Source organism: Eretmochelys imbricata, chromosome 1, assembly GCF_965152235.1.
Source record: "Eretmochelys imbricata isolate rEreImb1 chromosome 1, rEreImb1.hap1, whole genome shotgun sequence".
In the NCBI taxonomy this organism is placed as follows: domain Eukaryota; kingdom Metazoa; phylum Chordata; order Testudines; family Cheloniidae; genus Eretmochelys; species Eretmochelys imbricata.
Genome location: NC_135572.1, coordinates 194799519 through 194815563, shown reverse-complemented (window position 1 = coordinate 194815563; position 16045 = coordinate 194799519). Strand labels below are relative to the sequence as shown.

At 38.6% G+C, this 16045-nt stretch overlaps 1 protein-coding gene across 6 annotated transcripts in view; it reads left to right on the top strand.

Moving 5' to 3' along the window:
* The window catches only part of BBX (BBX high mobility group box domain containing), a 189800-nt gene that overhangs the window by 86928 nt on the left and 86827 nt on the right, over positions 1-16045 (top strand). For all 6 annotated transcript variants that reach the window (XM_077821139.1, XM_077821157.1, XM_077821148.1 and 3 more), the window contains one exon: positions 14736-14906. In XM_077821139.1, the coding sequence (XP_077677265.1) occupies positions 14745-14906 (162 nt within the window). In that variant the 5' untranslated portion in view covers positions 14736-14744. The remainder of the gene's footprint in view (positions 1-14735; positions 14907-16045) is intronic.

The following is a 16045-nucleotide window of genomic DNA, read 5'->3' as shown; positions in this document are numbered from 1 at the left end:
TTGCACTGAGAATTTGGGCCTACATGATTTGTACAAGGTCACACATTGAATCAGAGGCTGAGCTCAGATCTGAACCCAGGTCTTCTAACATTCATCATCTTGACAGTCCTCGTGGCCTACTCTGTTTGATGCTGGGTCCACACAGGGTACAATCGGGTTATTTATTCATTCTTTGGGACTTTGGTATATGTCCATCCAAGGCCTTAATTAGTCTGCTGGCCTTAGCTATTGGACAGTATTCCACATCACAGAACCAGCACCAATGATTAGAAACTGTTGTTAACCTATGCTGACGAAAGGTCGGGACTCAGTGAATAGTAGAGTTTGCTTTTTTTAAATGGTTTCTCTAGATAAGATCTCTTTAAGGGCTTGATCATGCAAAATGCTGTGCAAACTGCCCCCAATCCAATCAGCAAAGCACTTAAGCATATGCTTTACTTTCAGATCGTACTTATTATTTAAGGTCATGATCCTGCAGTGATAAGTACCAGTTTTTTCTATTTAAAAAAGTGGAAAGTTTAAGAAAAAAACACTAGGTGGCGCCTGAAAGTTGTGTAATGAGATACTGCACAACCTTCCTGAGCTTTACTAGATCCAGAAGGAGTTTATGCAACTCACTGTGGCTAAGAGCCAGAATCCTTTTGCAGATACTTTACACACACACTCAGAAAAGTAGAGTAGCAAACCCTTTGGTTTCAGTTAATTTTTCTGTGACTAAATTGAGGCTCTGAACTAAAGAATTTACAGTGCTCTAAAAGTCCCTTTAAAATAGTGCCTGCAGTAAAGGGAAAAGCATGAGAGTGAATTTGCATACTCGTCACATGTTTCGTAAAAATATTTTATCTCTAGGTTTTTGCACAAGTTCTGTTTTTCAATCTGAATTTTTTAAAATCTTAAACGTAACTCTAGAGAACAAATATATCCTAAATTGAGCAGCTGTCCATTAAACTTTAAGACTGGCATGTGTAATACTAGAAAATTGGTATACTATCCATCGACAGTCTACTAGGGGAGAAATGACAAGGGAGTTGAATTCATGGGTGCAGTATTTCTCACACTGTAATTCTATAAGCAGAGTATTGTAGCTATCTCATTTAAACAGACAAAAAAGAGAGGGACAGCTTGATTTTGCAGTGTGTATTGTATTCTGTTTGATAATAGCTAGGAATGTATTTAAGTTCATCTCAGGATATTTCTCTCAATAAACATTAAGCATATCGGTCTTGTTTAAAATGAATCCAGGATGTTTTCATTGACTCTTTTTTTAGGATGCAAGAATGCTACAGTATTACAATTTATGGCCTAATAGCACTTAATGGATCAGAAAATCAGGTTAAATACACTGTATAGACATTCATTTATCTTCCTTTTGCTGTCAAAGGAGCAGTGGGTGGCAGTTATTATGATGGCTTATTAACACTGCTGTTTTAATCTGTTGTACATGAGTTCAAGGCGAAAGTGGAAACTATATACAAACACTACGATTATGCAAGAATATTTCACGTCCTATTAAAAATATATTAAAGGCCTAATTCTTTCATTTGCTCCTATAGCTGTATATGGTTCCCTTGACTCCTGTAGTAATTATGAGTGAATTTTATTACAGAAGCTTCATTGTGTGTACTCAGGCCTGTCAAAAGAAATTTGGGGACCCAGTACATTGTTTGCTGGAGCCCCACCCTGTTTCTCTTCATCCCCATTTCACCCCAGTTACTGACCTTTTGGGGCCCTGAGCTTGAGGTCACAGTACAATTATCCTCTCTTCCCACCATCTTGTCAATATATTTGAAAATGTAGAAATATTTAATAAATTTCAATTGGTATTGTAGTGTTTAACAGCGCAATTAAAACTGCGATTAGTTGTGATTAATTTTTTGAGTTAATCACGTGAGTTAACTGCAATTAATCAACAGCCCTAATTTTAAGTAAGGAAGATGAGGCAAGATCTTCAGCTGGTGTGAACAGCATAATTCTGTAGACTTCTATAATAATTTATACAGCTAAGGATCTGGCCCTATATCTGAATTTTATAAAGTTGCCAACTCTCACATTTTATTGAATCTCATGATATTGGATGTTTTACTTGAAGCTCCAGTTCCTAGAGGTACATGTAAATGTGAGAATCTCAACTTCAAAAAAAAAAATTCTAGTTTATATGGTTGCAAAGAAAAGCTTGAAAATATGAGCTGAATATACTGTAGCAGCTCAGAAACCAGAAGGCAAATAAAAAGAAACCAACATATTTACTTTAATCTTTGTTCCGTATGCATGCATGAATCTGCCCACGTGCAGCAAGATGCAGGATCAGGGCTACTGATGAATTGTTATAAATTTGGAAGTAAAGAATGCAGAGGAATGCTATTAGGTTTTTTTCCCAAGCTTGCTTCCTTATTCTCTCATTCAGTCAGTTTCTAGCAGTTGGGAAGAACTAGATACAGGATTAGTTAGATTTTTGTACTTTCAAGATTATAATTTAAGTGGAAGACAATTTGAAGAAAACCTCTGTTGCCTCTTTTGCTGTTCTCTTTACCAAGCAGATATTTGAGAAGTTAAAATCTCCCCTAATGACATTATTCTAAAACTCTGTCTAGGAATTGTTTGGCTCTCTGACTTCTCCAGCCCTGCTGCCCTGTAACAGATGTTTACAGTAGCTTTGGGAGTTAGACTGTGATATGACTAATCTGCCCAGAATAAGGGTCTGCATGTAGCTGTGCTGTCTCCAGAACAGAGTCACAAATCACTTTCTAGTGATGCATCTGATGAAGTGGGTTTTAGCCCAAGAAAGCTTATGCCCAAATAAATCTGTTCATCTCTAAGGTGCCACAAGTACTCCTCGTTCTTTTTTCTAGTCTCTGTATTTGTTCCAGCAGCGGCGTAATCTGCTGCTGCTACGTACCAATAATAGATCACTCCCTTCTCTGTGCTACCTCAGCTGCACTGACCAGTATATTTGGGGAACAGAGGAAGGGTTCCACCCATTCCCCATCCCTTCCCGTACATGGAGCATTGTCTGTGCAGGCGAGTAAGGAGGAACTTTACACTCCTTTATGCCTGTGTAGGCATGTAAGGCCGCTGTAATCTTGCCCTTAGACTTTATTCCTTGTTCTCTTGCTGTCCTTTGGTGTCAAAGGTATTTACAATGTCATGTAAACACAGCCATCTATTTCTTTTTTCTCCTGCCTATAGATTATATCCATCTTTACTGAAGTGAAAATAATCATCCATAGTATGCCCACTAGATGAAGATCTGCTGATATATAGTGATGGCTTCTATTTCTCCTTGCTTGTTTTTTCATTACAGTCATGCACGGATATTTCAATATACTTATTAATTTCTCTCTGATTTTATTTTGTTTTGTTTTGTTTTGTAACTGCTTTGCCTTCTACCATCCATTGCCTGAGCAAAGTAACTGCCAGATTGATTTATACAAAACCACTTCCTGCATCCCTCTCCTTTCTTTCCTCGTCTAAAGCCCACCTACTATGAGTATTGTGTGTGTTGAAAGTAGGAGGAGTTTGATACTTCCTCTTCTTAACAGGATTCTGTCCATTACAAACAAGCTAGTTGATTCCTTTCTGAATTGGTGGCTGTACTGTTTCACCGTTTGAGTTAATATGCATGTTTTTGCAAGTCTGAGCCAAAAAGATGACAGAGCCTATTGTGTCAGGTGCAGGAAGTGTATTTAAAAGCTGCTACATGATATTTACTCCTGAGGACATTCTATGCCAAAAAAATTAAAAATTCTATGCACAGTATTTTAAAATTCTGAAAGTTTTATTTGTCAATAAATAAATGCAGAGGTTCCAGCGTGACAGTGGGGAGCACAAGCCACTGGCTGGTTGAAGGTGGGAGATCACCCTGCAGCCTCCCCATCCCCCCACCCTGGGGACACGGACTCAGTGGTGAGGCTGCATCCAACCCTGACACAGCACAAGTTTTGGGCCTGTTCCAGAAACACCTTGGGGGCTTGCCCCTCTGTGCCAGGCACACCTGGTGTGGGGCACGCAGGTTCAATCATAGAATCATAGAGCTGGAAAGGACCTCGAGAGGTCATCCAGTCCAGTCCCCTGCACTCAAGGCAGGACTGAGTATTATCTAGACCATCCCAGACATGTGTTTGTCTAACCTGCTCTTAAAAATCCCCAGTGATGGAGATTCCACAACCTCCCTAGGCAATTTTTTCCAGTGCTTAACCACTCTGACAATTAGAAAGTTTTCCCTAATGTCCAACCTAAACCTCCCTTGCTGCAATTTAAGCCCATTGCTTCTTGTCCTATCCTCAGAGGTTAAGAAGAACAATTTTTCTCCCTCCTTGTAACAACCTTTTATGTACTTGAAAACTGTTATGTCCCCTCTCTGTCTTCTCTTCTCCAGACTAAACAAACCAAACTTTTTCAGTCTTCCCTCATAGGATATATTTTCTAGACATTTAATAATTTTTTTGCTCTTCTCTGGACTTTTTCCAATTTGTCCACATTTTTGGAGTCATGAGTTGATTCATTCAACCTTAGTCACTTGTGTCCGCCAGTGTTGAAAAATAGTTTGAGTACATGAGAGCTACAAGAAATCTGTAAGTTGGTTTGGCTTCACAGCTTGCAGTCAGCTAGCATTATAGCTGGAGAAAAGTTCTAAACTGAGAAACTTTGATATTATTTAAGATCTTCTAAGTACCCCAGAATGGTTGCACCCGTTTATATTAAAACAAAATTTACTAGGTTGATGTCATTGGTTAATAGCTTCAGATTTTAAACTCAGAAATACATTTTAAGCAGTTGAGGAATTCATTTTCTTGTAATGTCAACTTGTCATATTTACAAAACAGAAATTTCTAGGAACAGTATCTCTGAACTATTAGTTAAGTGCATATTTTGTTCTGTGTAAAGGCAAGCATCTGCTAACACTCTCGTGCTGGCACACTCAATCGTTTTGCAAAACTACCATTAATACCATTATACCTGCTACCACATATGTTACCATATGTTACTGTATTAAATTTCCAGTAGGAGAGTGCTTTACTTGGTCAAAACCAGTTAGTTGTTCTTGCTCTGTTGCTGTTGTGTATGAAGGCCAGTTGTTTGAGATTAAAAGCAGTTTTGTGTCTAAATCCCCTACTAAGCTTTGAAAAATCTCAGCTGTCTGGTGCAGATGGGATGTGGAGAGGAGGTTGTTTGGTTCTATAGCATTAGAGATCATTTAGCACTTTGCAAACATTGAGTTAAGCCTCACAATTCCCCTGAGATCAATATTCTACCTATTTTACAGATGCCTCAGTTTAGCTTTAGAAGATGAAATGCTGACCCTATTGAAATCAGTGGTGGCTTTTCTATTAATTGAGTGGAAGCAGGATTTCACTCAGAGAGTTTAATCAACTGCAACACCTTTCTACAAAATACAGTTTACTCACATGGATTAAGTAAATGCATCAGGCCAAATTAATTTCTGGTTGACCACAGTTTTCATCCTGGAGCTTTAGGTGGAGGCCCAAGCTATGGAGTGCTTTGAAGATAAGGACCGAGACTCTATAGTCTATGGGAAGCCAGTGCAAAGAGTGGAGCACAGGTCTGATGTGCAGGTAGGGTGACCAGATAGTAAGTGTGAAAAATCGGTACGGGGGTGGGGGGTAATAGGTGCCTATGTAAGAAAAAGCTCCAAAAATCGGGACTGTCCCTTAAAATCGGGACCTCTGGTCACCCTATGTGCAGTAGACATGGAAAGTGGTCTGTCTTGTCTCCTTTAATTTTTGAGAATATTTGGAGTTAGAGGTGTATGTGTGTGCAATATATGTGGTTTCATTTTACTTAGATGGTAATTGAGACACATGCATTGCTGTAACCGTTTTGGAGGAAATGAAATGAATAATTCCCTATGTTTCCAAGTGGGGAAAGAGTTTGTGAAACGAAGGGAAAGTGTTAATGATGAGTGAAGGAAACGGTTGCCACTGGAAATACAAGTATCTTGTTCCTCTCATATAAACATTTTTTCTTTGAAAGCTCATATTTTTTTGGTGGACAGGAGAGAGAACTTTTGTAGACGTTCCATGATCATTTAAAACACAGAAATTCAAACAGCGTACTATTTCTTGGGTAGTCTTAGATAAATAAAGTTAAAAACTGAGAACAAAAAAGGGACCAATCAATGAAAATTCAAAAAGAGAAATAAGGAATAGTTTGTCATTTACTTAAACAGGAAAGAGAGCTTCATTAAAAATTAAGCAAGAATTGTTGCTGTGTTAGTTACATGTGGTGACAGTCTATCCCAAATTTCTGCCAGCAGACAGTATTCTGTTTAGTCACAGCATGTCCTTCATTAAACCATCACTTCTGTGAAAGTTAGAAAAGCTCATTAGTGGCTCTCTGCTGTGAAACAAGAAGAAATACATTCACTATCTGGTCAGTAATTAGTACCAATTAATTTGCTTTCTTCGTTGTATTAAGCTAAAATAAATTCTGCAGGTCAAGGCACCCCAGAGCTAAATAAACTATCTAATTAAAAACATTCTCTTTTTTTCATTTATATATATTTTATCATCTTGCATTTTAATTGTAATTGAAATATAAGGAATTGAGCTTCTCTGCTTGGAGTGAGAAGGAAAAATCAATGACTTAGTTCCCAGAGTTGGCCGAGTAAAGCTTCTTTACGGTACTCCTGCTTTCTGGTTGAGACAACTCACCTCATCAGATCATTAACAGTATCAGTGTCTTGGTGATTCAATCCTTCTGTATTTGTTTATGTTCTTATGGTATTTCTTAAAGAGTAGCTTAGAAATTTGACGAGTGTGGTATGGGGTGGAAGATGCTTAATAAATTGCCTTAACAGTACCTCGTTCCTGATCATGTACTAGTATTCCATGTGGACATAATAAGAGCCCAGTCTAACTCCCAATAAAGTCAGTTTGAAAAACTCCTGTTGAAATCAAGGGGAGTTGGATGAGGCGCTTATAGTCTGAGATGCCACTGTTCTACCTGAGAGTCGTAACAGTTTAGGTTTAGATCTGTTTATCACTTGCATCAGTTCTTTGACACAGCAATTCAAGCTACATCACCAAGTATGTAAGAGGTGGTTTTCTGCAGTAGATATGTCAAAGAATACTGACTTGTCCGTTAAAATGTTGGCTCTGCCACAGTTAGCCTGGCAAGTCAGATTCGTTCATACTTTCGTAGTGGGTGCAAGAGAAATTCTGGTAAAATCCTGCCATTCTGACACACATACGGCACCCATTGAAATCTTAGACCACCTAGGAGTTGCCATTCAAATCTCTGGAGTTTTGCTTTTGCAAGTAGACAGTGTTGCTATGGTGTTTCTTACACTTAGTATTCTTCGAGTGCTTGCTCATGTCCATTTAACTTAGGTGTATGTACTCGCCACATGCACCGGTGCTGGTGTGAGCAAGGTCCCATGCCAGGCAACTCTTTACCCACGTCGGGATCTCGTGCCCAAGCTCCAGTGGAGTGATGTAGCTCAACCCGCTCCCCGCCAGCTACCCTGGATAGCCCGCTGGGCAGCTGGACTGGGCATCTTCCCTCCGCATTCTTCAGTGCAGTCAATCTTAAACTACCTGCTTCATTTGAGGTACCAGGGCCTGGCGCACTCCTCTATCAGGGTGAATCTGGTGTCCATTTGTGCCTTTCATCTGCCAATCCAGGGGCAGACGGTGTTCTCCCATGACATGAAGGTCAGGTTCCTCAGAGGCCTTGAGAGGCTTTTTCCTCAAGTTTGGTTCCCGACCCCTCAGTGGGATCTCAACTTGGTTTTGTCCAGGCTCACGGCCCCACCCTTTGAGCCTTTGGCCTCGTGCTACCTGTCTCACCAATCGTGGAAGGTCACTTTCCTGGTGGCAGTGACATCTGTGAGGCGAGGCTGCGAGCCCTGACCTCAGAATCGCCGTACACAGCCTTCTATAAGGACAAGGTCCAGCTCTGGCCCCACCCGGCCTTCCTTCCCAAGGCACCCGGCCTTCCTTCCCTACTTTCCACGTGAACCAGGACATCTTGCTTCCGGTCTTCTGCCCTAAGCCCCATGAGACTAGTGAAGAGAGGTGCCTTCACATTTTGGATGTAAGGAGGGCCCTGGCTTTCTACCTAGATCTGACAAAGCGTTTCAGTAAGTCGACTAAGCGATTCATCTCTGATAGGATGAAGGGCCTCCCGGTGTCCACACACAGGATTTCTAACTGGATCATCTCTTGCATTCAGACCTGCTATGAGTTGATGGGAGTCCCTCCGCTGCCGATCATCAGAGGCCAGAGCGCAGGCAAGGCACGCTTCCCAATCAAAGATATCTGTTGAGTCGCGACGTGGTCCTCAGGGCACACATTAACGGCCCACTGTGCCATCACTCAGCAGGCCAGGGGTGACACTGGGTTTGGCAGATCTGTGTTGCAGTCTACACGTCTGTGAACTCCTACCCACCTCCGAGGGGTACTGCTTGGGTGTCACCTAAGTTGAATGGACATGAGCAAGCACTCGAAGAAGAAAAGACAGTTACCTTTTCCGTAACTGGTGTTCTTCGAGATGTGTTGCTCATGTCCATTCCACAACCCACCCTCCTTCCCCACTGTTGGAGTTTCCGGCAAGAAGGAACTGAGGGTGGGGGGGAACCGGCAGAGCCCCTTATACCGCGGCATGTGCATGCCACTCCAGAGGACGCCAGAGCTGATCCCCTACAGATACTGCTAAGGGAAGAACTGCCGGCACAGGTACATGTGGCGAGCATACACACCTAAGTTGAATGGACATGAGCAACACATCTCGAAGAACACCAGTTATGGAAAAGGTAACTGTCTTTTCATAGGCTTGGAAGGGTTCAGTTTTTATCAGTAAATGTCAGGAAACATTGATTGATGAGAAAAATTTACAGATAGGCAAAGTAAGAGAAATGCTGCTTGAGAACTTCTTGGGGTTTGATATAGGGATATTTTCTTTGTATATGTTGATATGTGACGTTGTCAATTTGTGTTTTAACAATTATAAAGCTTCATTTTGATTCATAGTGTCTGTCATTACATAATTGTGTGACATCCCCCTGCAACTGTAAAAATTTAAATTGATAAAAATAAATGCTTAAAAATAAACATAGACATTATATATTGAAATTACAAAAATAAACCTTGAATTTTGCCAAGCCTGTTGGTATAGAGATTAGTATAAATACTTTCCTAATGTTTAATTACTTGTAAAGACATTTGTAAAGATTTTGATTATCACCACTGTAAATGTATAATTTTGCAGGTACTCCATTAGTGTTAATGCAACATGTAGGGTTAAGAAATCATGCAGGCAACTGTCAATGTTCCCAAAGTTAAAACCGTGGAATTGGACTGCCATATTTACTTACTGTTTTGTAAAGAATCTAGGAACGTAGGGAGAGGGAGGGTGGAATTAGATGTCAGAGAAAAGGCACAATAAAACAGTTTGGGGGTTTTGAATTTTTAAAGATGAAAATTTGCATCTAATTCTATAACTAAATTGGAAAAAAAATATGTAGTAAAGGTGTAAAAAAAAAACACAAACAATCCTCCCCACCTCCCAAAAAAACTCTTAACATTTTTGCAGATGATTACATTTTTCTGCTGAAAGCCTGCATTGGGTGTACATATTTATAAAGTGACAGAGAATACTGTGTTTCCAGCAACAGAAAATAAAAAGATAGCCAGCAGGAAAAGGCTGAAAAAATATTTTGATAACAATTCTGTTGAGAGAGCTTTTTAATTTTACTATTGATGGCAGTGTGGAATGGTTATTGGAGCCCTATTAATAGTTTTGCATCAGGAGCGGAGATCATTGCCCTTAATGTGCATCACCACTATATGTTTATAGAGCCGCGTAAAGAACATAGAAATGTCATTTGTAGTCAGTGTAAACTTTCCATTAGACCTGGCTACGTTTATTTGTACATGAGCAATTCTCTGCGTAGGAAACAATCAGCTACCATGCTATTGATTATATATTAAGAAAAAAGGATAAACATAGGAGCCTAAAGATTCAACTAAATGAATTCCATTAATGTTCAGTTAATCAATAAGTAAGCAATGGTAGTATAGTACAAGATACCATTAACTTATTTATGTGTTCACTTGAACTTTAATTGGATTTTATCCAGTGTGGTTACACTGTAAGTAGCCAAGAACTCGAAAGGAAAAATGAGGGAACTATTAAGTTCATGTGGATTAGAGGTATTTTTTGCTGTCATGTTAAGCAACCCTTGGTAATCTATTAACTGTGACTATATGTCATTATGAGTGTACTGTATCTGTGGAGCACACGGGCAGAATGGAGAGAGAACCTATTCAAAAGGAAAATGTTCAACATGTGGTGTCTCAAGCTTCAGTCCGCAAAAGAAAAGTCCTATAGAATTTGGTAGAGGCTGATATTCTTTCTATACAATACTTAGATCCACCTATGGAATTCTCTGGCCTTCCTGTTGTGAGAGACTTCTGCCAGGAGAAGAAGGTACAAGGGATCATTCTCAGTAGACACCGACAAATTAAAACTACTGTGAAATGTGTAGTGCAAAGATTATGTAAAATAAAATGAGCTCCCCCCCCCCCAGAAAAAGAAATCAGAAAAGCTGAAACATTACAAAATAGTGATCCAAATCGCTTGAAAATGCCCGCTGTGATTTTCCTCAAAGTTTGTGGGAGGTAGGGTGACCAGACAGTAAATGTGAAAAAGTGGGACGGGGGTGGGGGTTAATAGGAGCCTATATAAGAAAAGACACACCAAAAAAAAAAAAAGACTGTCCCTATAAAATTGGGACATCTGGTCACCCTAGTGGGAGGGGAATGTGTCTTGATGGCACAGGATATAGCTTTGCATACTTCATGAGGGCATTTTGTTTTGTTTCCTTGTCCCGCTGCCGAGTTAGAGGGAAGACTGAAAGCTGACCTTGTTGTGGCCCCGATCTTTCTCCCACTGAAATCATGGCAAAACTCCCATTGAATTAAGGGGTACAGGCTCAGGCCCTATCAGAGACTACTCCAGCCTTTATTGAGGAGAGACAATGTGTGTCTCTCTAAAGAGATCTACCTCTCTAGTATCCAGGGCTTTGATTTTGGTGCCGCAGACCTGAGTTTCTTTTTCTCTTGTTATGGTGAGCTGGTAGCTGCCTGATTGAGAGTCTCATAATAGATGAACTATTGCATCATAATGACTGCAAGGGTAAAATATATCACAATTTGAAAAAACCCTAATTAATGTAACTAAATTCCAGGAAGCTGAAAATGCATTTTTACCTATTCAGTAATGTGCAGTACAATGAGTACTTGATTCAGTAAATTGTTTTTAAGGGATAATTAGGTACTCAATGTTTGGCCTATGTATCGGGAAAATATAAACAATTGTTTGTGAGCAAGGGACAATAATAAATAAAGATCATGACGTGAATCCCTTACGGATTTTAGAAATGGCTAGTGCTCAGCTCCTGTTTTCACTTGCCTTTTCCAAAACTACTTGCTGGATAAATTTTCAGATATAATTGAGAATACTTATAAAACATGCTGTGGGGTTACTTATCTTTTGTGAAGATTTATCTTAATCCTCTTTAAAACTTGGGGGAGCAGAAAGCTGCCTGTTAAACTTGATTTTTGAATTAGTAATGAGACTTCTATAGTGCCGGTAATATAATTTTAAAAGAAGTATTGGTTACAGATAATTATCAGTGAAATAACTGACATGAAAAGCAGCGCTTAAATTAGCATTACATCGAAGAGCAAGATGATACACACAACAATAAAATAAGTATCTTATGGGAAAGCTGCTAAATCCCAAAGCATCCTGAACTGAGGGGGTCCCTGATGTGTTAAAGGGGAGAAAAGAACAAATTACAATTCGAATGCCCATGTGTGAAATTATTAAGATGGTACAAATGTTCCCAGTTTAACATTACTGAACCAACTTCTTTTGAAGTTGAATTTTTTCCTTTTTCATTGAGGACTATTGAAATTACGCAGGTTAGAACTTCCTGTGGTAGCTTCTGATGTTTGGTGTGCGTGTTCCTCAGTGAAGCTTTGATCATATGGGGCAAGTGGCTTGTATCTTCTCTCACTACCCCCTCAACCCTTATGTAATTCTGAAGTGAACAAAAGGATTTTGTCCAAACTTTAACAAAAATCACGTCTTGGATGAGATGAAGCATGGAAAGTTCTAACTTGAAAATATCGCATTGGATTCTTTTACTGTGCCAACATGTATTCCGTTGTTGCTCCCTGATTCTCAAGCTGTTCTGACCCAGATATAAGTTAGGGTACCAGTAGGCTGCTCTAACTTACGAAATCTGTTTATGGATGCTTTCAGACCATGTGTCAGTCGAGAACTGGTGTATTGGAGATGAGCTCTGCCCTCTCCCTCCCCTGACACAACTCCTGTGCCAGAAGGGGGGCACTTAGAGGGGGGTGGCAATCTTTGTGCAAGTAAGTTTCCCCCAACAAGGAATTTCTCAACTGCTCATAGGCAGCCAAATTATGTACCCTTATGCAAAGGGGGACAGAGCTGGTGCTGAGAATCTGGTACAATATTAATAACTGAAAACTGTGTTTGGAATGGAACATGTAATTTGGCCTGAACAACAGTAGCTGTTGCATCAAATTGTTCAAGTTACTTGTTTTAGCTAATCTGTCTTAATACTTGAATATTTGTGGGTGTGATAAACACTGTATATTTTTCCACTCTGTGCCTATAACTAAAAAGTCATGGTTCTGCAGTTATGTTCCAAAAAGCAGCATCTTTATCATATTGCCTTCCTGCCCTTAAATGATTATACATCTTTCCCTATAGCCAAACCCTTGTCCTATTTGAAATTAATGATGAAATTTGCATTGGGACCATGATTTGGCCATTATTGTTAACTTGCCACTGAGAGATGACCATTAGCCTTTCAAAATCTTCCACAGATATTTTTTACAGGCCATATAGGTTATCCATTGTCTAGATTCACTCATTTTCCTACATGTTAATTCTGGTTACCATCAGTATCATCTTTGACTCAAGACAGTGTACATTAATGTCATGTTAACAAAAGGATGCAAATGAACAAACCAAAAAAGTTCCATAAATAGTTGCAAGCTCTTATCTTGGGTATACGTAGGAAGGGTGGATTGATTTAAGCCAATGCAATTTAAATCATTGATTTTAATCAACTTTTCCATTTGTACTTCAGTTATTTTCTAAAGAAAGGTGCATTTTCATGGGTTGATATAACCATTAAAACATATAAGTAAATACAGCCTTTATAGTAGATTTAGTCATCTATTATTTTTTGTTACCTAGGAAGGTACACTATAACTATATACAATTATTTGAGCAACTATATAGCTTAATATTTTCAGATTCTTATTAATTGTACATTTTTAGTATGTAAGAAAATAGTGAATGATATATTGCTTATTTAGTAGATTATTAACTTTTAGTTCATGATTTTTGTCAAGCTGTGTTAGGATGGCAACTGGAATTTAATTAAACCAGCATACAAAATTTATTTTTAATAAACAAAACAGGCCTTAATATATTACATGAACTATTGTGCCCTATTTATAAAGCTTGACTTCAAAAATTAGATTTTTTTTCCCCCTGATTCTTTTTTTATATAGAAAAGCAGCCTTTAACTTCAAGGTTTTGGTAGAGGATCATAGACACAGTGTATTTATTTTCATATAAATGTTTTAAGAGATTATAATAAATTTAGGCTTTAACGTATTACATTCAGACTTCATTTTAAACAGGTGTATTTTTCAAAAAGAAAAACTTATTATTTAAATTATGAAATAAAAATCCAATTTAATTTAAAATAAAATCTGATTTAAAAAAAAATCATTGATTTGTATCCAGTATGCATGGAGGGATATTATGCCTTATTTCAAGATATGCCTGGTTATCAGATCTTGTAAGCAGCACCTTAAATTGGATGTTAACATGCAATAATTATGAATTTCAATAAGACAGATCTGAGACACTTAATATGAAATACAAATATGCAAGAGTGATGGATGAATATGATCTGTACTGTGTGGGTATGCACTCCATTCTTTCAGGGGTTTTTGTATTGTGTAAATGTTCATGTAGACAAGCACTTTGAAAATGTTTTTGGTGTAATTGCTTCTTCTTGTTTGCTTCAAATTCATAATTCATCCCTTTAGGACTGGGCGTCAGATTTCTCTATTGCACTTGTTAATGGCACTGGGGAAATCCTGGCTCATGGTGTCACAGGATTAAAAATCATCATTGCTAAATATAAATGCGTGATTTGCAGATGTGTGGCTGGCGAGATGTTCTGGTGCTAAAAGGAGGGATTTCCTGGCTTGACAAAATATGAAATACTGCAGTAGACACAGGCTTTGGAGAAGCTTGAAGCCTCTTGTTCACTCACTTAGCTGGTGAAGTGTGAATACTTTGAACTGTAGATTGGGCAAGAGTGTGTTTGAGAGAGCTAGATAGGGCTAGTGTCCCAATTATTACGTAGTCATAATCTGGATGTCACAGGTTGATCTGGTAGCTTGAAGGGAGTGTTAAGACAAGAAAGGATTCATCCACAGCGAGCTCACATAATGTCATATTAATAATTTATTAAATTAAATGTCCATATATAGTGTTGTCAAAAAAATTGAGAATCTTGTATTTGATAAACCTCTGAATTGGGTATTAGTTTGTTCAGCTCTTAACAGGATGATCCTTTATGCTTAACATGCATAAGTGATCTGCCTGTATTTGGTAAGATGACTTTTGTGGCTGTTTTTGCATGGCAGGTCACAGTAATGAAAGGCAGTAATCGGAATAAGGATCATTCAACAGAAGGAGAGGGAACTGGGAAACGACCAAAGAGAAAGTGTCTTCAGTGGCATCCACTACTTGCAAAGAAAATCCTTGACTTTTCTGAAGAGGAGGAGGAAGAAGAGGAAGAAGAAGATATCGATAAGGTAGACTCTCCCTTCCAAAAGATAAGCCCTTAGTATTACTACATTAGTGTTGAGAGGCAGTTCAATAGAGATCTTTGAGTGGATCATTGAGAGTCAGGAGCATGGCTGATAAAATGATAACTTTCTTGGGGTTGGAGGGAAAAACAACATTAGTTAGAAACGTGACATATTTGAGGATATTTTATGGGTTTTGGATTTTGGGCTAGCACTCATTTTCTCCTTTTATTAAACTGTGAGGAAACAAAAAACATCAGAGTGGATTTATAGTAACTTGAGGAAACTTAAAATTTCAGTGTATATATTTAATTATTCAAATTAAGATGTTTACCAGAGGTATAGTCGAGGTAACTCAACAGGATTAAAATGAACAACCAAGATTGAATTTATTACTGCACCTGTGAATTGCAGTGTCTGGCCTTACAGAAACTGATACTGTTTTAAAGGCCAAATTCAGCTCTTAGTTGATTTTATAATCTGAAATAGCTCCATATTCATTTACACAAGTGTAACTTAGAGAGTTTGACCATAAATTGTTGACGATGGGCCAAATTCTGTTTTTGTATATTTTTCTTCCACCATGAATATAGCCAGTGAAAAGAAATGGCAGTCTGCCTTTGCAGAGATATAGGGATACTCAGCAAATAATTTTACAGTTTTTAAAGTTTCATTCATGTCTTTTAAAAATATGATACACCTCTCCATTTTACACTTATTCTGTAACAAAGATGCTGGCAAAAACTTTTGAATTGAATGTGGTATATCTTATGGCCTGGACTTCACAAGATGCCTTAAATCTATTGCACTCCTTTAAAAAAAGGAGTTTAGTACAGAGACAATGATATCCATGGTTTAATATCTCCTTCAGGTGATGGAGTCAGTGAGATGCCACATTAACTTTGTTAGATCTGTCAACACCTTTTGCTACTGTTGCCCACAAAATTTGACTCTTCTGGGATATTATGGGCACAGATGGGATGGTGTTTCATCGGTTTACTACTTTGTCTTTGGCATTGTTCACAGACCCTGGCCTCAGTTTTGTTTCCCAAGGGGCGTAGCATCCCAAGGGACACAGCATGTGGAGTCCCACAAGTTTACAGTTCGTCCTGGTTGATGAAGGATGGGTAGGGAAGACAGGAGAG